This window comes from Neomonachus schauinslandi, chromosome 3 (genome assembly GCF_002201575.2).
Source record: "Neomonachus schauinslandi chromosome 3, ASM220157v2, whole genome shotgun sequence".
Taxonomy (NCBI): Eukaryota; Metazoa; Chordata; class Mammalia; order Carnivora; family Phocidae; genus Neomonachus; species Neomonachus schauinslandi.
Genome location: NC_058405.1, coordinates 163656078 through 163676239, shown reverse-complemented (window position 1 = coordinate 163676239; position 20162 = coordinate 163656078). Strand labels below are relative to the sequence as shown.

At 38.7% G+C, this 20162-nt stretch overlaps 2 protein-coding genes and 2 non-coding genes across 9 annotated transcripts in view; 1 reads left to right on the top strand and 3 right to left on the bottom strand.

Annotated features, from left to right (window-relative positions):
- Nucleotides 1-1848: 1848 nt before the first annotated feature.
- Nucleotides 1849-4854, bottom strand: EEF1B2 (eukaryotic translation elongation factor 1 beta 2). Of its 2 annotated transcripts, XM_021703346.1 has the most exons (7): nt 4764-4854; nt 4385-4534; nt 3835-3957; nt 3048-3174; nt 2708-2774; nt 2164-2289; nt 1849-2053 (listed from the first exon to the last, which is right to left on the bottom strand). In XM_021703346.1, the coding sequence occupies exons 2-7, from the start codon at nt 4462-4464 to the stop codon at nt 1899-1901; spliced, it is 678 nt and encodes a 225-aa protein (XP_021559021.1). In that variant the 5' UTR covers nt 4465-4534; nt 4764-4854; the 3' UTR covers nt 1849-1898. The 2 variants fall into 2 exon arrangements, with proteins under 2 accessions (XP_021559021.1, XP_021559020.1); XM_021703345.2 differs by lacking the exon at nt 4764-4854 and having other exon boundaries at nt 4385-4615.
- On the bottom strand, nt 2423-2558 carry LOC123324489. Its single transcript, XR_006539852.1, has one exon. It is a non-coding gene; the product is annotated as a small nucleolar RNA SNORA41 (small nucleolar RNA).
- LOC123324484 lies at nt 2854-2932 on the bottom strand. The gene has a single exon (XR_006539847.1). It is a non-coding gene; the product is annotated as a small nucleolar RNA SNORD51 (small nucleolar RNA).
- A 164-nt stretch (nt 4855-5018) lies between the features above and the next one.
- Nucleotides 5019-20162, top strand: part of NDUFS1 (NADH:ubiquinone oxidoreductase core subunit S1) — a 28768-nt gene continuing 13624 nt past the window's right edge. The window contains exons 1-13 of one of the 5 annotated variants that reach the window (XM_021702721.1): nt 5019-5138; nt 8343-8407; nt 9140-9231; nt 11311-11418; nt 12309-12385; nt 13020-13101; nt 13192-13322; nt 13782-13967; nt 15886-16020; nt 16668-16782; nt 17701-17846; nt 18510-18638; nt 19595-19724. In XM_021702721.1, coding sequence (XP_021558396.1) covers nt 8347-8407; nt 9140-9231; nt 11311-11418; nt 12309-12385; nt 13020-13101; nt 13192-13322; nt 13782-13967; nt 15886-16020; nt 16668-16782; nt 17701-17846; nt 18510-18638; nt 19595-19724 — 1392 coding nt within the window. In that variant the 5' untranslated portion in view covers nt 5019-5138; nt 8343-8346. Of the gene's footprint in view, nt 5139-5173; nt 5223-8342; nt 8408-9139; nt 9232-11310; nt 11457-12308; nt 12386-13019; nt 13102-13167; nt 13323-13781; nt 13968-15885; nt 16021-16667; nt 16783-17700; nt 17847-18509; nt 18639-19594; nt 19725-20162 lie in introns of those variants that run through there. The other 4 variants (XM_021702719.1, XM_021702720.1, XM_021702723.1 and 1 more) reach the window with 4 other exon arrangements.

Sequence of the window (20162 nt, the reverse complement as noted above, 5' to 3'; positions counted from 1 at the left end):
CATTTCCAGAATCCCCAGGCTCTGGTTCTACAGAAAATGAAGTGCTGCCCTCTGCTGGCTCTCAGGACACTGACAACCAGAAAATTTCTCATGACGTTGGAAGTACTTAGTGAAGATGATCGTAGTCATTGGTACATACTTGTACCAGTTAAATAAATTACCTCTCAAATTTAATAAACAATTCCCCACATTTAAGGTAGTCTCCCATATAAAGAAAATCAGATTGAGAGGAAAAGAATAGAACTGTCTGGTTTGGCTAGGAAAATTCTGACCTCAAACAAATCATTTAATCTTTTTGGACTACAGATTAGAGACCACAAAGACTTTTAGAAGTCAGTAATTCCTGGGGTGCCTGACTGGCTCTGTCAGTTAAGCATCCAACTCTTGGTTTTAGCTCAGGTCTTGATCTCAAGGTCACGAGTTCAAGACCTTTAAGAACCAAAAGCTGCCTTCACCTACTTAGCTGCAGCACTACCTCATTTTTTAAAGATTTTTAAAACTTTGAGAAGCAAGAGCAAGCATAAGCAGTGGGGAGGGGCAGAGGGAGCAGCAGACTCCCCACCAAGCAGGGAGCCCAATGTGGGGCTCAATTCTGGGACTCCAAGACCATGACCGGAGCCAAAGGCAGACGCTCTACCAATTGAGCCACCCAGGTGCCCTGCACTACCTCATTATTGAAGTCCCTTCACCACAATAGGTTGCTATCCAAATCCAAAAAAATGTCCCACTCAGTCCCCACCTCCACACCAAAGCCAGGTTTATGAACCACAGCCTGGGCATCAATTACCTGTATAACCTCCTTCCCACGACATAGTGCAAAACCATTCTCCAAAGCACAAATCAAGCTCTCCATCAGGGTGCCTGAGCCGGTTAAGCATCTGCCTTCTGTTCAGGTCATCTCAGTGTCCTGGGATTGAACGCCTCGTGGGTCAGCAGGGAGTCTGCTTCTCCCTCTACCCCTCCCCCCTGCTTGTGCTCTGGCTCTCAAATAAAAAATCTTAAAATTAATTAAGTTCTCCCTTAACAGTAAATGAGGCATGATCTTCAATTTGCAGTATTTGCCTTGACAAATTAATTTGTAACAAATTTTGGGAATCCTTCCTTGGACCTAACTTCCATCCTCTGGGTTAGGTGTCCTTTAGTGAAGTTGCACACCCCATCCTATATCATATTTCTTTCAAGTGGGATTTTTAATTGTGTTGATTTTTCAATCTGGAGTAACCCCCAACTTGAAGATCCTATGTGACAACAAATTACTTCATCAGTCATTTAAGTCATTGAGCCATCTCAACATTTAACTTTTTCCAAATATTTCATTAACTATTCCAGCAAACAAAGAACATTCACTGTGCCCAGTTACCATCTTAAGCACTTTATATGTATTGATCCACTTCTCATCATTAAGGTACTTCCAACATTGCCATTGCAGAAAACCAGCCCGGGTATTACATTGAAACTCCTTGCAAAAAAGCCCAAAGTGTGAACCATTATAATCTACAGAGCTAAAAAATCTAGTTGAAATTCTTAATCCAAAATTTCCCCAAGTGAAGCTTACCTGATTTCTTTTTAAAACAAAGCAAATATGAAACTTGCAACACTGTGGTATTAAAACCGGCATCCTTGTGCATTGGGTACAGAAACTATACTAAGACTGAGTACATTTCTATTAATTTGTTTATAAAATCTATTCAACACCTACCTCTATTCATAGTATTTACAATAGATATTTTCCTCATTTTTGGGCTAAATATCTAACAATGCTGACCCAAACTTATTTTTATGAATTATATAACCATTGAATTTCTTCCCTCAAAATGGAAACTACCCTACATAAGAGTCAAGAGCCAGCAGCTGTCTTTTAAGCTTTTATTTAAGGGCAATGATCTATGATGTAGATATTAGATCTTATTAAAAGCAGCCACGTCCATGGACTGCACATAGTCCTCAAAAGCAGTGATCCGCTCCTCCAGCATATCTGTTCCAACTTTATCATCTTCCACTACACACTGTATTTGAAGTTTTTTAATTCCATATCCCACTGGAACTAGTTTAGCTGAAAAGAACATTAAGAAAAACCTTAGTTAGCAAAGTCCTGTTGATTGACAAACATTTTAACTATGCAACTTCCAGATGCCACTTCCAAAAAGCAAAGATTGAACTCACAAGAGCCCCAGACCAAGCCGTCTGCCTGAATGCTTCGGACACACTCCTCTAGTTTTGCCATATCTGTCTCATCGTCCCAAGGTTTCACATCTAGTAATATGGAAGACTTGGCAACAAGTGCAGGTTCTAAAAAAAAGGTACAACCAGCATTATTCAGACACTCAGTTATGTTTTTCATTTTAGTTGATGACACCTTTATAATCTTAATCTGTTTCCTAATGGATCATCTCCTCAGCCAAACAAAACTACAGAACACATCTTATGTTTGTTACGCACATGCCCACTTTCTGTTGTGCTAAGAAAGAGGTATTTAATTGTGTAGTAACAGTTTCTTTCCCACAGAGGAATGCCACAACTGCTACCATAAGAACAGCTGCAGACCAGTAGCTGTGGAAGTTTTATGAAGAACCACCTATATAGGTTTTTAAATACTGACCTAGTTAACAAATGCAGAGGCAATTACTTTGGAAATCAAGCTTCAGAAAAGATTACTCACATTACTATGAAATGAAATTAAAGCAGCACAAATTATAAAATGACCTACTTTTGGCTTTCTTTGACTCATACTGTGCAAGGCGTTCCTCTCTTAGCCTCTTCGCTTCTTCACTTTCCTATAAAGAAAAATTAAATGTGTTTCACAAAGCTGGTTGTTCCTCAGCTTAATGCTAGTGGAACCATCACAGCAAAGACCAGTTTTTTCAGAAAAAAGCAAATCCATCACAAGCTCAGCCGAAAGATGGTGATTTGATTTTATTCATCATGTAACCAGTGAGAATTTTTAAAAGTCAGGTAATAAAGTGGTCAAACTAGAATTCAAATCCAGGCAATTTCACCACAGAGCCTATGATTAAGCTCATTGATATACATATTACTTTATGCCATACCTCCTCATCATCAGATCCAAAGAGATCAATGTCATCATCATCTTTACTATCTGTAGCTCCACTTCCTGTGGTGTCTTCCACATTAGCAGGGCCATACTTGCCCAAAGCTTTCTTCACTCCTGGAAGGCTTGAAAAAAAACTTAAGTTCAACCACCACTAGGTCAGTATGTTCTTTTTCAGACAGCACATGAGAACTTGTTTCCATCACTATTTACCAATAGATCCCTTCTGTACTAAGAATTTACCCTTAAACAGTAAATACTTATGTATTTATATACCCTTAAAACTAAATACTTTTGAATGTTTAACTCCTCACCCAACAAACATTAGTAGCATGTGAGACATTATATTCAATACTCACTATGATTTACTCTTTCAGTATGAATATTTCTGTTTGAGATTTCATTAAGTATGCTCAGTTCCATTCTTAGTGAACTGGAGTCCACTTCCCCAAACTTCCACCCTTGTTGGCAGTTTCAGAAGAATGGCCAAGGACTGAATGAATGAGCCACCCTCTCACCCCAGAGGTGGGCCCCCCAGGTCAGGGTGGAGGCACATTGTCAGGGCATTGTGGGGAAAAGTTGAATTGCTGTTGTCCATGTTCTACCTGTTCTGTGAAAAAATGGAGGACTTCAGTCTCTTGGCCTTCTCAAGTCACAAAGATAATTTAGCTTACAATATCCCAAACAAAACTGAAGTAGCCTGGGTCCAATTTTGTCATGTGAAAATCCTGAGTTTAAGCTTAGAAAGCGTTCTGTTCTTCAGATAAATACAAAGGTAATTTTACCTGGCCTTCTCCTTTTCATAAGACTTGATGTGATTATACCAACGGAGGGCATGATACAAGTCGGCAGGTGGGGGGCCGGAGACTGCCTCAAATACTGCCACGTCTGCTTGTGACGGCACATACCTGCCAAGGATACAAAAATTACACACACCTTTAGGAGAAAATCTACAAACATCAGCAAATAAATGACAAACGGCACATCCATCAAACTAATTACTGTGAACTGGCCCATTTGCTACTGGGCAACCTAAGCTGCTGTATTTATTTTGTAAAATAAACTCAAGATCGGGGTCCATGTGTTTGGTTTTCCGCCCTACCCTGAGAATCCCTGCCACTTCGTGGACCTCAAAGTTTGTAATCTCTAACGGGAGACCTACAAGCTTACTTCCACAAACTGAGTGAACAAGGGGAAAACCATGGCTGAATCAAGTCAGTGGAAAGAAAGCATATGTTTAACCCTTCGCCCCTCGCAGCCCCGCTACCTTTCCCCCAGCCGCGGCGGCAGAGGCCGCGCCACGTGGCCCGGCCCCAAGCCCGGGCCCGTCCTCACCCCTCGATGTAGCTCTTGTCCGCTAGGTAGTCGTTGAGCACCTGGAGACCGGCGGGGCTTTTCAGGTCTCCAAAACCCATGCCGTCGGCTGATCCCAGGAACCGGGTGGCAGCGAAGGAAAAGATGAGCGGAGGTAGTCGGCGCCTAGCGCTAAGAAGAAAAAAAAAAAGGGCCGCAAAAGGCCGGAAAATGCCTTATACAGAGACGGAGGCGTTTCCCTCTGCCGCACAGGGTCGAAGGTTAAAGGTCAAAGTACGTTAATATCCTCATTACTCCACGAAAAACTCGAGGGCTCTGAATTGAACGCCCCACAAATTATCTGCGGGCCTCTATGTGTTTAGGAATAAATTAATAAAAGGGGTATTTCTTAAATTAGTACCTCCACGGCTCCGGAACACTACAGGAACCGCCCCTCGAAGCGCCGGAGATGACCGAAGACGCTCAGCTTCAGGCGCCTGACCACTTCCGGCGGAACTGCGGTTCCAAACTGTCTCCCCGTCCCCGCCCCCGCCCCCGTCCCCTCCAGGCTGCCGGCCCTCCGCCCCGCCCCCTGTCAGGGGACGGAAATTGCCGAACTCAAACTGAGCGGAAATTGTCGAATCTGGAGTTTCTAGTCCCTCCTGGCTTCCCGTTCTCCAGGCCCGGCGGGCGAGGTTAGCCGAGGCCGCCATATTGAATAAGCAACCCGGCCTCTGAGGGGGTTGGTGCGGTACAGGCAGTTCTGCAGAGCAGCTTCGGCGTTTCCAGGGAGAAGGTGAGGCCGTGATAGCGTGAGAAGGCTGAGGTTCCCCTTGCCATAGCAGTTGATTTCTTGACGACACTGTTTCTTTTGGCCCAGGTGACTCATTCTACTCTTGTCCTTGACTGAGCGCCACGTCCCACCCCCCCTTCCTCCGGAAGCCCCTAGAGCCGGCAGGTGAGGGCTGTTGGCGTGGTCTCCGGTCTCTTGGAGCGGAAAGCAGGTGGAGAACCTGGAGGCTCTGGGAGCGCTGGCCCGGAGGCAGGCTTGTGGGTGACCTTCATTCTGCAAGGGAAATGCAGGACATTCCCCTTTGTGGAGAGGAGGCCGTTTTGTTCCCTGGGAGAGGACGTATGTCAAGTGACTTAGGCCTAAAGACTGAGCGTTTCACACCCCCCCAAATTAACATATACTTGGTATAGTACACAGTTTGGCCGCTGTTGCCTTAGCAACCATCCACACCTCTGGGGTTTTTTTGTTGTTGTTGTTTTGTTTTGTTTTTGTACGTTGAGTGCATTGGGCAATATTTTTTATTCCTTTCCCTGGTGGGGAAACTGAAGAAAATGATACTTAAAAAGTTTGCCCAAGGTCGCACTGCGAATGACATGGCTACGTTTAGCTATGTAGGGATCTAATGCATGTACCGTTTAAGACCGTGGATCAGACACAACTCTGCTCCAGAACGATTTGAGGGCATTGAAAATGTATCGTGAACTGTTTCTGATGAATGAACATCCAGGTTGTTTCCATAGGGAATGTTTTTTTTTAAACCGAATTGCATATGCATCGTTGAGCAGGGTGTTACAAAGCTGTCAGAGCACCTGCACTTTTTAATTCCAGGGAAGTGGAAGTTTTGGCCAGAAATTTGAGATAGAATTCATTTCGCAAATAGTGTTGAATGTCTGTTATAAACTAGAAATCAGTCCATGAGGAAGAATAAAATGGGTGATTTGACTGGGGAGTAGTTAGGGAATTTAAGATAGGCTGATCAAGGAAAGCCTCCCTGAGGAATGTCTGTTAAGCCCGAATCTGAAGGACAAGAAGCCAGAAAGATCTGAAGAAAGAGCATTTCAGTTTGAGGCCACAGCCTGTGGGGAGAGGGGAGAGGCTGTAGGGACAGTGTGGAAGCTAGGAGACCTGCTGGGGGGCTATTGTAATAGTCCAGACAAGGTGATGGTGGCATACAGTAGAGTGGTACCTTGGAAGGAGAGAAGTGCATGGATGCAGGATATACGGTGGGGAATGTGGAATAGTACTGTTCTTATACTAAAAAGTGTCCACTCCAGTTTTAGAAATGATTGGTCATTAACATTTTCCCATTTAGAGATGACTATTTCCATTCCTACGTGGGAGATAAATATGTGTAAAGTACATTTCAAAGTTTTGTAAAACTGTCTTCTGTTGGGGCTACGCACTCTTCCATTTGATGCTGGATTTTCAAGAGACATCCTAGTTCTCGTTGATTTCCTAACTAAAGTGGACAATACTTTTAGATTGTATTGGAGACAAAATAATAGTAAGAAAGTGTTTACATTGTTGTATGAAATATTGATTGTTGATTTTCAATCTGTCATTACTCTAATTCAGCAAATTCAGATTTACCTTTATATCATCAGAAGAATTTAGTAAGACAGATGCTACTCACTTTGGAACTTGGTGGTAAGATTATGTGGTGGTTATTTTTTCAAGGGCTAAGTCTTCAGAAAAGGGAAATGACCAAATTGCACCATTTCTCTTCAAGGAACTTACACTTTAGTAGGTACTAAAATTGATTACTAACCTATAATTTAGTAGGTGGAATAATAAAGCTATATACACAGTGTGTGCTGATGGTACAGAGGGAGTACCAAGGAAGAGGACTTTGAAACTGATCTTCAGTGGCTAGTACTGTCTGAACTGAATTTAGATTTAATTGACATTTATTGAACTCTTACCAATAACGCATAGCCTAGGAAGTATTGTTTTCTTCCTTACCAATAGATAAAGAAGCAGAAACTCGATTTACCAAAAATCACTCACTTGTAGGTGATAGACTTCATGTCTGCAAATTTAATATCAAAAGTTCTGAATTAATGAATGTTATGAATTAACTAAAGTCTGAATTAATGAAATTTTCTGTTATACCTCTTCTGTAGTAGGTATGTGAAACTTCATGCTTAAAAGGTGTAAGACTGTCTTCCACTCTCTAACTTTGAAAGTCATTATGTTGATACATTCTGATCACATAATTTCCATTTTTAGAAGTTCTAAGTGAAAAATTACAATTCAGATGCTTAGCCCATTTGATCAAGTGAGTGGACAGAAAGTTCAGTGCTTAGCCCTTATGATCAAGTGAATGGATAAAAACTAAAAGTTCAGATAACTTTTCTGTTTGCTTGTGTTTATCTTTAATTAGTATTATTTATATAATTCCCATTTCTTTTAGTACTACAACAAACGTTTATTATGGGAAACTGTCCTTGTGCATTACAGGATGTTTAACAGCACCCTGGCCTCTACCCACTAAATGCCAGTAGCTTTCCCCCAGTTGTGACAACAATGTGTCCAAATAGTGATAAATGTTCCCTGGGAAGCAAAACTGTCCCTGGTTGAGAACCACTATTTTAGAGCTTACTGTGTACCAGCCTTGGAAATAGGTACTGAAGATGGAAAAATTGAAGAAGTTCATAATACAGTGAGGGTAGAACAGACTTATAATTGCAAATCTGTAAGATAAATGTACTAAGCACAGAAGATGGCACCCCAGACACTTAAAAGGCTTGGACTTGTGAGCCAGCTCAGAATCTCAGGAACATTTAGTAGATAACTGCTTAGAACATAGGATGTTAGAATGAGTATTGGTAGGAAATGAAGGCAGAAAGGTAGACGTTATTTCCATAGTATTAATGGTAAGCTCACTGTTGTTCTTCGAGTTTATTTTACTACATAATGTTTTACATTTGATCATTTTTGATAGTTAAAAACAACACAAAACTGCCCTTTATATAGATTTATATACTAGCTGCTCCTTCTTAGCTCCTTGACATTGTACAAGTCAGTTAATCTCCTGAGACTGAGTATTCTCATCTCTAGAATTTGAGGGAAAACATCAGGACTCATGAATGTTCAATGTAATAATGTTTGTGAAGTGTTTAAAACTTATGAACTATTACCAAAAAGTTTGTAATTAGGGTTTTTTTCCCCCTATGATAATATAACTCTTCTTTGTTTTATTCTTAGCAATATGTTAAGGATACCTCTAAAAAGGGCCTTAGTAGGCCTTTCTAAGTCTTCTAAAGGATGTGGTAAGTATTTTATTTTTATTTTGCACTTGTGGATACTAGATTTTCTATCTTTGTAAATTTATTGGTTTATGGAATGTTTCTTAAAGGACCCTAAACTGTAATTTGTTTTAAATAAAATAGAAACAAGTGACCGTAGTCGAATAGAATAATTTTTTAAAAGATTTATTTATATATTTTAGAGAGAAAGAGCACACTGGCAGGGGGAGGGGCAGAGGGAGAGAATCTCAAGCAGACTCCCCACTGAGCTGGAAGCCTGACCCAGGGCTTGATCTCACAACCCGGAGATCATGACCTGAGCCAAAATCAAGAGTAGGCCACTTAACTGACTGAGCCACCCAGGCGACCTAGAGTAATTTTTAAAATATAACTAAACAATTTATAGGAGGTGTCATGAAATAGAAAGTAGTAGGAACTGCCTATCATTGCCAGAATGGAAAAGCAGTCATGCTGCTTTTGAAAAGTAGTATTCCCATGAACATATTTTCAGTGGTATTAAAAGTTTCAGCTTAAACTACCCTTAAGAGTGGATAGCCATATTCTATCTGGTATTCAGGATTGGAAAAACTTTTATCTAATTCTATATTTTATAGGTTTGCATCTAGAGAAATAGAGGGAAAGGGTATAAAATTAGGAAAAATCTTAGGCTTGTAGGTTAGAGTTAATCCACTATCCTCTGCTATAATAAATTTAACTCTTTTAATTTATTTCTCATCTCAATATTTTGATGGTCAGTTCGAACAACTGCCACAGCAGCAAGCAACTTAATTGAAGTATTTGTTGATGGTCAGTCTGTCATGGTGGAACCAGGAACTACCGTCCTTCAAGTAGGCATATGTTCTAATTCTTTATTTTTGCGTATGTTCTGGTTTTTTAAGGAATATCAACTTATTTCCTTAATACTGTTTATTTACTTCTAAAAATTTTAAGATTCCTTGATAAATGCTCATAAAAGAACTATAGATAGTAAAATTATATGAAAATAAGTTGGATTTAAAATCTTGGCATTTCAAAGTGAGCTATCATTTATCTGTTTCTGACTTTCTTAGTGAATTATGGTAGTTATTTTGTTTCACTTCTGCTTTCCAAGTAAATGCCTACTAGAAATTTGAAGTTATCAAAAATAAATTATAAGTTAATATAGGTAAGTTTGGAGAAAAGGCAGTCTTTGTTGTGAACCTGCTTGATGCTTTTCACTTCATATAACTTCTCAATTTTTATAACATTTCTAAGAATGTGTCCTACAAAGCAGGTAAATGGAGGGTAGTCCGTTCTTGAATTCATGCCCTGAATACGTAATTACTCCAGATTCCTTCAGACCTAACAGAGTCGGTCATGGACAAGTGATGCTTCATTCTATCTGCGAGTTATCAAAAGCTAAAATGCTCTTTATTCATGTTCGCAGTCATTTCTAGACTATCTGCCAGGCACAGACAGGTAAACAGTAAGTATATAACAGAGGTATATGTTCAAGGTACAGTAGAGAGTATTTTTGCCAGGTACAGGAGGTGATAGAAAGAGATTTTGGGGTATCTCAAGGGATCCCTGGGGAGATTTTAAAGGATAAATAAGTGTTTGTATTTGGACAAAGAAGCTTCAAATAGTTTGGTATCATTTGGACATAAGGTGTATGTAGAAGATGAGATAGCAGGAAATCAAATTACTCTGATAGGTCCATGATGAAAGAAGATATATGTCATGCTAAAGAGCTTAGAGTTTGACCCATCAACAGTTTTCATGGCAATTAAGCAATATGACAGTGAATATAGAGGATGTTGGTTTGGAGAATAACAAGACTGGTGTGAGAGACAAAGGAGAAGTATCTTGCATTAGTAGAGCAGAAAATGAAAGGCCTAAAACAGATAGTGGCAATGGGAAGGAAAGTAAGAGGACAGATTCAGGGAGAGTGAAATGTAGACAGACAGGCCTTTAGGAACAGTGAAGAGCAGGGGAATTTTTGTGGTTTCTGGCTTTGTTAGTTTATTTGGGGATGTATCATAGGAGACAGAAATAGGTTGAATTTTAACTCTCTATTGAGCATACACATGTGCATGCCTATTTAAGTCTAAAACTTGGTATGTTTTAGACTTAAAACTTGGTATGGACTGTCAGGGCCACAGATGAGGGTTTAGATATAATCATCATCTGGAATGTGAGCTAGTATGAAGGTTGGGACCAGATCTTGCTTGTTACTTACTATACCTTCTGCATCTAGCACATAGGAAGACTCAGTACATTTTTGCTAAGTAATTAAAACATTGGAATTTGAGGAAATTGCTTTAAAGTAAGGGCTGAAGATGGAAGAACTAACCCCAGTGGAAATTTGAATAGGTTTGTAGGCCTCGAGGAGGAGGAGTGATAATTAGGAGAGCTGGGCTAATCCCCCTTAGTAGGCAAATGGTAACTGAGGAGAGCTTCAACCACAGTGGGAGTATGAGTCCTAGGTAGGGTATATGGAGCCAAATATAGAAGCAGATCATAGCCAACTAGACAGTGTGAGATGGAGTCTAATCCAAAGGAGGAGAGCTAAGCAAAGAGGAAATGCCAGTATGAAACCACTGGGACAGAGTTTGAAGGGGTGTCTTTGTGGACAGTGGTTCAGAGTGGAAATGGGGAGTCAAACCTTCAGCACAATCTGAGAGGTTGGTTAATTCAGTTTCTTCCACATAAGGTGTAGGTATGCTGAGGATTCTTAAAGAGGCAGCTTTGGAGCAAACAGAGGTAGGAATCAAGAGCAAAGAAGGAGGGAAGTCTCTTCAGGAATGAAGTAAGAATGAATGAAGGTATAGATATTTACAGATAGGAGTAATAAAGTAGGTGGGGATGACTTTCCTTCTGTGTTTTAGGCAAGACAAGGATGAGGTTAGGTTATTCTAATGCAAAAAAATGTTTACTTTGTCTTCTAGGCTTGTGAGAAGGTTGGCATGCAGATCCCTCGATTCTGTTACCATGAAAGATTGTCTGTTGCTGGAAACTGCAGGATGTGCCTGGTTGAAATTGAGAAAGCTCCTAAGGTACTTGATACCTAAAATTCCACACCATGCTGTAGAAGGTAGAAAACTTTAAATCTTGCAGCAAACTTTATTTAGAATCATTGTTGTAGTGGAGAAACCTAGCCCTGTTTAATTGTATCTGGAAATTTATTCTTTTGTGTGCAGTTAAATCTGTTCATTTCAAAACTGGAAATGCAGTGATGAATGCTTTATAAATGCAAGCACTGTAACAGATTTAGAAAGTAAAATACCTGGGTGCCTGGGTGGCTCAGTTGGTTAAGCGACTGCCTTCGGCTCAGGTCATGATCCTGGAGTCCCGGGATCGAGTCCCGCATCGGGCTCTCTGCTCGGCGGGGAGTCTGCTTCTCTCTCTGACCCTCCCCCCGTCTCATGTGCTCTCTCTCTCTCAAATAAATAAATAAAATCTTTAAAAAAAAAAAAAAAAGAAAGTAAAATACCTGCCAGTATTTCCACATGGCTATATGACACAGCTAGGATGTGGAATTGCGAAGCAGCACGTTGAAAGCACTTCTGCTGTTCCATTTTCAGTAGAGAAAGGGATTGCAATGAAGAGGTTCACTTTCAGTTTAATTTCATTTTGTCTCATACAGTTTTAATTCAGTAGCACCTGCTAATCAAAACATAGTTATTTGATGTTCTGTTTCAGAGTCTCTTTATAAAGTAGCTTTAACTATGAGAATAGAATTTAAAAGCATGATGTCTTATTTTTTTCTAAGAGAAATATAAAGTGTCAGGTTATCATATTGTGAATATGAAAACTGAAAAATTGAGCCTTCAAAAATACTGTTTTGTTTCTTTGTAGATGTATGACTTAATGTTTTTATATGTTGGGTTGCTTATAATTACAAGCAAATATAAGTACTTAAAAGATTTTTCCATTGAAATTCCAGGTTGTAGCTGCTTGTGCCATGCCAGTAATGAAAGGTTGGAATATCCTGACAAACTCAGAGAAATCTAAGAAAGCCAGGTACTTTAATGCTACTTAACATAGTAACTTTTCTTAGAGGAGAAAATTGCTTATTTCAGTATTTAGACTGAAATAGATGAGAAATTCAATAGCAAACTCTGAAAAAGTTGACATGTTCAGCTCATAGGAGCAGTGGAAATAAGTACACATTGAGGAGGTGAAGTCAGGTGTTTATGGTTTTGAGCCTAGAATGGAATTAGCACTAAAAGCTCTTCTTTAACAACTTGTTAAACTTGTGATGAATAGTGAATCTGGGGCTTATTGAACTGAGATTATTTCAGTAGCATATTACACTGTTACTTGTTTTTGCTATGCATTTATATGTTTGTTTTTGTTTTGAGTTAATGTGAATGTTTTCTGAAGACCATTTAGCAATTTTCAGTAATTTTATATTGTTAAAAGTCATAATTTTCTAGGTTCTATACTGATATTTTATTCCTAGACTTATATAAACATTTTTTTAGATAGTGTGTCTAATACTAGAATAATGGTTGCATTGGCATTTCTGATAATAAATGTAAAATTAATACTCTAAGAAAGGATACATCTCTGGAGGTTATTTAGATAGCCTATATCCAACCATTTTGAGTGCCAAAAATTTATATCATTTGATATATTAAAATTTTCCATACAGAGAAGGTGTGATGGAGTTCTTGTTAGCAAATCACCCACTGGACTGTCCTATTTGTGACCAGGGAGGTGAATGTGATCTGCAGGTATGTCATCTAACTTCATAAATCTTTTTTGGTTGTCTTAAGTTTTAATTTCACTAGCATCATTAGATTAACTCTCCTAATCTACTTAAGGACCAGTCCATGATGTTCGGAAGTGATAGGAGCCGATTTTTAGAGGGGAAACGTGCTGTGGAGGACAAGAATATTGGGCCATTGGTAAAGACCATCATGACTAGATGTATACAATGTACTCGCTGCATCAGGTAATGTTTTTTCTTCTGTCTTCTGGAATATCATTCACATACCTAGTTAATACTCACAAATTTGGTGAAATAACAACACTAGAAAAAATGGCAACTTTTTTTTGGTTGTAGAAGAGGGATGTTTTTAATGTTTTCTGCATAAGCCAATGAAATGAATTGTTCACTTTCAGTGAATATCAACTTCTGTTGAATTTACAAATCAAAATCTACAAGCATTAACTCTGTGATAACTTGTTGAGCTATACATGATTTGTGCAATTTTCTATATGTGTGTTATACTGCAATTAACTTATAAGCAAACGTTTATTGAACTCTTTTTTGTTCAAGAACTATGCTCACCATTGAAAATATACTCATCTTTTTAGTGTTTTGAAAATCATTATCTCTTTGTGATCGTAGTTAGAAAAGGAGATAATTTTGCTGGATTTGACCATTTGACAGTACATTTTTATCTTGCAGGTTTGCAAGTGAGATTGCAGGAGTAGATGATTTGGGAACAACAGGCAGAGGAAATGATATGCAAGTTGGCACGTACATTGAAAAGATGTTCATGTCTGAACTGTCTGGAAATATCATTGATATCTGCCCTGTAGGTGCCCTGACCTCTAAGCCCTATGCTTTTACTGCCCGCCCTTGGGAAACAAGGTATTCATTGTTGTATTTTTTGACAATTTGTTTTTTGTCCTTTAGTTGGCTACTGTTTAAAAAAATTTAAGATTCATGTTCTTCCTGTATTCTAATTGTTTTGGTCTGCTAAATTTTTATGTATTTGCTTTAAGTAAAACCCTCTTACTGGAAGGTAAGAAGATAGATTAAAGGATAGGATGAACCTGTGGAAATTAAGTACAGTTTTCTTGGAAATTAATTCCAAAGTACTTAACCACATAATTATTTTATTCACTCGTTCTTCCAAAGAGTAAAATTGTCTTGATTTTTTAAGATTTATAGTCTCCTTTCATTGTACATTAAGTTTTCAACCATGTGGCTAGATCGTATTTTATTTAGTCAGTTCCTATTATTAGACATTTAGTTTGTTTCTCTGTAGTGGTAAATCTATGATAAAAATTGTTATTGGGGTGCCTGGGTGGCTCAGTCACTTAAGTGTCCATCTCTTGGTTTTGGCTTAGATCATGATCTCAGAGTCGTGAGATCAAGCCCCACCTACAGCTCTGTGCTCAGGGCAGAGTCTGCTTCAGATTCTCCAACCCCCCCCCCCCAGCTTATGCTTTCTCTCTCTCTCTCTCCCCATCTCTCAAGTGAATGAATAATAAAATCTTCTTTTAAAAATTGTTATTCATAGATTTTCTTGTATATCTCTGATTCTTTTTACTAAACCAGGAAATGGAGTAGGTAGTTGCAGTAAGTTTGAATTTTTTTTTTTTAAAGATTTTATTTTATTTATTTGACAGAGAGAGATTATGCGAGAGAGGGAACACAAGCAGGGGGAGTGGGAGAGGGAGAAGCAGGCCTCCCGCCGAGCAGGGAGCCCAATGCGGGACTCTATCCCAGGACCCTGGGATTATGACCTGAGCCGAAGGCAGACACTTAATGACTGAGCCACCCAGGCGCCCCTGAATATTTTTAAGGGTCTAGAAACATATCATTAAATTGCCCTCCATTTTTAAACTTCCACTAGAGTATATGGGAGTATCTTACAATTCTAGGCTTTAAACCACATATTTATGTATATAAAAGGATTAGGGGGATAGGGCACAGTACATAGCTGAGATGTAAGTAGAGATTTTTCTCTTTTTCTTCTGAGACTCCCATAATGCGAGCAGAAAAGAAGCTTCCATCTCCACAGCCTACCTCAGCCTGGCAGAATCTGTTCAAGGTGGTAGGGAAGGAGATGAGAACAGGCCCCAAGCCACACCACCACTGATTTCCAGCCTTCTTACTTGAACTTCAGTAGTTTTTCCCTGCATAAAAGCTTCTCATGATAGTGTATGCCTTTGGTAGATTTCCAAAGTGGTTGTTTTTGTTAATTTTGTCTAGCTTTATTTTTGCTTTTTGTGGGGAGGATTTGTCAGGCTTTTATAATCACCCATACCCAGAAATCTTACCCTCTTGCTATTTATTTTGATAATCATATTTCCCAGATTTGGCCATTTGGAACCCTTACCATTAGCTTTTGTATTAGGTAACAATCTCTAAAGCTTTTTTTTTTTTTTTTAAGATTTTATTTATTTACTTGAGAGAGCATGTGAGCCCATGTATGTGTGATTGCGGGGAGGAGCAGAGGGAGAGCAGACTCTGCACACTACACAGGGCTCAATCTCACTACCTTGAGATCATGACCTGAGCCGAAATCAGCAGACACCCAACCAACCGACTGAGCCACCCAGGCGCCCCTAAATCTTTATTTTTACAGTAGAAATTTGTGTGAAGTAGTCAAATATGAGGGTAATTTTTTTTTATTGCAATTTGTCTGGTTCCCATTATTTTTAGAAATTCAGAAAGGCAAATCATTGTAAAATTTTTTTGTTTTGGATAAATCAGGTAACAGAAACTTTGTCCTTATTGCCAAACTCAGCATAGTAAATATATGTGTTTATTTTCTTAGAAAGACAGAATCCATTGATGTCATGGATGCGGTTGGAAGTAATATTGTGGTAAGCACAAGAACAGGAGAGGTGATGAGGATTTTACCAAGGATGCATGAGGACATCAATGAAGAGTGGATCTCTGATAAAACCAGGTATATGCTGCATCGTTTTCCTTAATTTTTGCAATTGATTTGAAGTACATTTTATGGTAATTTTAATTTTAAAACACTTTTTATACTTGCAAATTAGTTAATAAATAGAGACTATTGAAAATCTAGACTTTATATGGAGAATTGGACAAAATTAACAATAGTCTAGGCATATCATTGGCTTTCATATAAACTTTGACAAATATCCATCCTACAATTTTGAAGTGGATTAAGATATTTAATCTATTTCAGTTTGTTCATTAGAGAAAAGCTAAATGTAACTTAGAGCTTGTACATCATAATTTTGATAAAATATCTAAAAGTATTCAAGTTTTATAAATAAAAATGATTTTCCTTCTTCAGCTATCAGATATTTTTGTGTTGTAATTTTAAGATTATTCAGGTAGCTGAAAACAAATTATAAAAACTCAAACTTTTTAGATAATGTTTTAGTTTTGGATGATGTGCATAAAATATTTATTCATCTTTCAAAAAACCTGGAATAATTATTTGTATCCAAGAATTTATCAGTCTATTTGACACTTTAACTCGTACTATATTTAAATAACATTTTTTTTAGATGTTAAACTTGAAAACTATAGTTGCCTCTTAAGCAGGATTCCACAAATGGTATAATTTCTTTTATCTAGATTTGCCTATGATGGGCTAAAACGTCAAAGACTTACCGAGCCGATGGTCAGAAACGAAAAGGGGCTTTTAACCTATACCTCCTGGGAGGATGCACTCTCTTGTGTAGCTGGAATGGTAAAAAATTGAAATATAGAATAAATAGTATTTGTGATTTTCAAGGAACATCTTTGTAGCAGAGTGTGGGATGTGTGTCTCTTCTCTTCTTTCCTCTTATCAGGATTGCCTTCCATTTAACATTTATTAAGAACCATATGCCAGATATCATGCATGAAGTAGCGATGTAGAGACCACTAACACAGGGTACCTACTTCCCACAATCTTGTAGTAGTTATGGTAAGACCTATAGTGAGTCAGGTATCATGTGCTTGGGTAGTTGTGCAAGAAATGATGTATGAAAGAGCACCTGGGAGGAGTGCCTAACCAGGCTAGCATATCAAGGATGCCTTCCTACATAAGGTGAATTAGGCAAAGTCTAAGAATGAATGCAAACTTGCCAGAGCAAAAATGGAGGGAGTGGCTTTCTAGTCAGAGAAAGGCAATGTACATAAAGGGCTTGAGGGAATGGTAGATACTTCTGAGAAGTCTTCATCCTCCAAACCTCATCATGAGGCCCCTTTGTTTCTAATTTAAAACAAATACCTTCCCTCCAAGCTGGTGGTATTACTAACCTTGGCCTCACATACACCTTGCTTCTCACTTTTAGATTAATAATTAGTGTAAGCCTTTTTAGTCAAAAGTTCGTTGCTTTTTTTATACTTTAAAATGACTATTGTTGGGACACCTGGGTGGCTCAGTCGGTTAAGCAGCTGCCTTCGGCCAGGGTCATGATCCCAGGGTCCTGGGATCGAGTCCCACATCGGGCTCCTTGCTCAGCAGGGAGCCTGCTTCCCTCTCTCTCTCCTTCTGCTTGTGCTCTCTCTGTCAAATAAATAATATCTTTAAAAAAAAAAAAATGACTGTTATTTTGTTTCCTGAGCAGTGGTCTTTGCTGAATGGAGGTTTTTTGGTGATGCCCTTTTTATCCATTTCTAGTTGCAGAGTTTTCAAGGCAATGATGTGGCAGCAATTGCAGGTGGCTTGGTGGATGCCGAAGCCCTAATAGCTCTCAAAGATTTGCTTAATAGAGTGGACTCTGACACCTTGTGCACGGAAGAGGTCTTCCCCACTACAGGAGCTGGGTGAGAACTACGAAGCTAGCATCTAGGCCTGCTTTGTTGTTGTTTTTGTACAAGTTGTGTATAAATCAATACATCTGGTGCACCTGGCTGGCTCCAGGTAACTTTGGTATTGGTAGAGTGGGTAACTTAATCTCGGGGTCCTAAGTTCAATCCCACATTGGTGGTAGAGTTTACTTAAATAAATAAATAAGTACATCTGTGGCATCAATAAGTGATACGTGACAGCTTGGATTCTCCATCATACCCACCAGTTTCTTTTCACTTAGAGACCAAAGTCAAGCCAGGAACTGTTGGAGAATCCCAGTTATTAAAAAGTATCTGAATGGCGCCTGGGTGGCTCAGTTTGTTAAGCATCCAACTCTTGATTTCGGCTGAGGTCATGATCTCAGGGTCCTGGGATCAAGCCCCGAGTAGGCTCCCCACCCAGCGGGGGATCTGCTTGTCTCCCTCTCTCTCTCTGCCCCTCTCCCTGCTTGCATGCGCACTGTGTCTCTCTCACATAAATAAATCTTAAAAAAAATCTGAAACTTTGATGTAATTTAGAAATACTTCATAAGAATTTTTTGGAAATAACCATGGGCTTGTTGACAAGAGAATATTGCATGGATTATCATTGTGTATTAGTTTTGAAGTAAACCTGCATTTTTTATTTTGTATTTCTAGCACAGATTTGCGTTCCAGTTATCTTCTTAATACTACAATTGCTGGTGTGGAAGAGGCAGATGTTGTCCTTCTGGTTGGTACAAATCCACGTTTTGAGGCACCACTATTTAATGCTAGAATTCGAAAGAGGTTAGTAGTAATATTGAGGGTTTTAAAAATGTTTATATAATAATTTATTTTACATCTGAAAAATGACTGTTTTAGTTAATTCCTAATAGTGTTAGCGGGAATGAGACTCAAAAGGTAATTGGAGTGCAGCTTCTAAAAGGTCCATTCCCTCCCTCTCCCCCTGCTGGTCTTTATACTTTGTCCTCTTATTTTAACATAATTCACGATGCACCAATTTTTCCATGATTTCTTTTATAATGATTTTTTTATAATGATTTTTTTTCCTGCTCAGGATTCAGTCTCAAGTCACACATTGCAGTTAGTGTCATGACTCTTCAGTTTTCTTTTTTGACGTTTTTTTGAAGAGCACAGGCAGTTACTTTGTAGAATACCTCCATCTTTTCATATCTTCGAGACTTATGAATAGGTTGGTATAATTTATTGTCTATACTGTGACATTGTTGAGAGTGAAAGGGGGAATTGTTAATGCTGCAGGATACAGATGAAAACCACTGTCTCAGACAAACAGAATATATGGTCACCACGTTTATAACTAGTTTTAGAAGAGCTGGATCCATACTTCCCTGTCAAAGAGAATAAAGTGATGTAGTTTATTTTCATTAACTATATTTAAATCACCTTAATGGATAATTAGGAGATAATTGACTCTGCTGTGTAAATATGGTGAAATAAAAATTATACATCATTTATTCTAAAATTAAAGTTTTTATAGCTTGCTTAGGGTTTGCATTCTTCACAGGAAATTAATTCACTGACTTACCTTGGTGTGCATTTTTACAACACTGTTATTTTGAAAGGTACACAATAAATTATATCTGTTAAGGCCACATGTTCTGTGACTGCTTTGTGTTTTTAACATTTGTAACATAAGTAGATGTAGCCCCTAGCATTGATGAGACTGGTGACTGTGCTAATTTAGTAATTTAGCTCTAAAAACTTTGTCGTTTTTATTTCAGCTGGCTTCACAATGACTTAAAAGTGGCCCTTATTGGCAGCCCAGTGGATCTCACTTATAGATATGACCATCTGGGAGATTCTCCCAAAATTCTTCAAGACATTGCTTTCGGTAGCCATCCATTCAGCCAGGTGCTCTCAAGTTATACATATCTACTTTTGTTGATTTTTAAGTATTATTATTTTTAAGAGTTATTATTTTTGTCATAATGATACGTGTTTACTATTAAAAATTATAGCAATATAGAAAAGAAAAATGGAAAAAATAAAACATTACCCCAGGTTCCACCAACCCAAACAAGAATTTTTTATTTTTTTAAAGATTTTATTTATTTATTTGACAGAGAGAGAGTGTGCACACAAGCAGGGGGAGTGGCCAGCAGAGAGAGGGAGAAGCAGGCTCCCTGCAGAGCACGGAGCTCGATGCAGGGCTGGATCCTAGGACCCTGGGATCATGACCTGAGCCAAAGGCAGACGATTAACCAACTGAGCCACCCAGGCACCCCCAAACAAATATTGATGAAACATAATCATTTCTCTATTCATATATAGAGCAAGATGAATGAACAG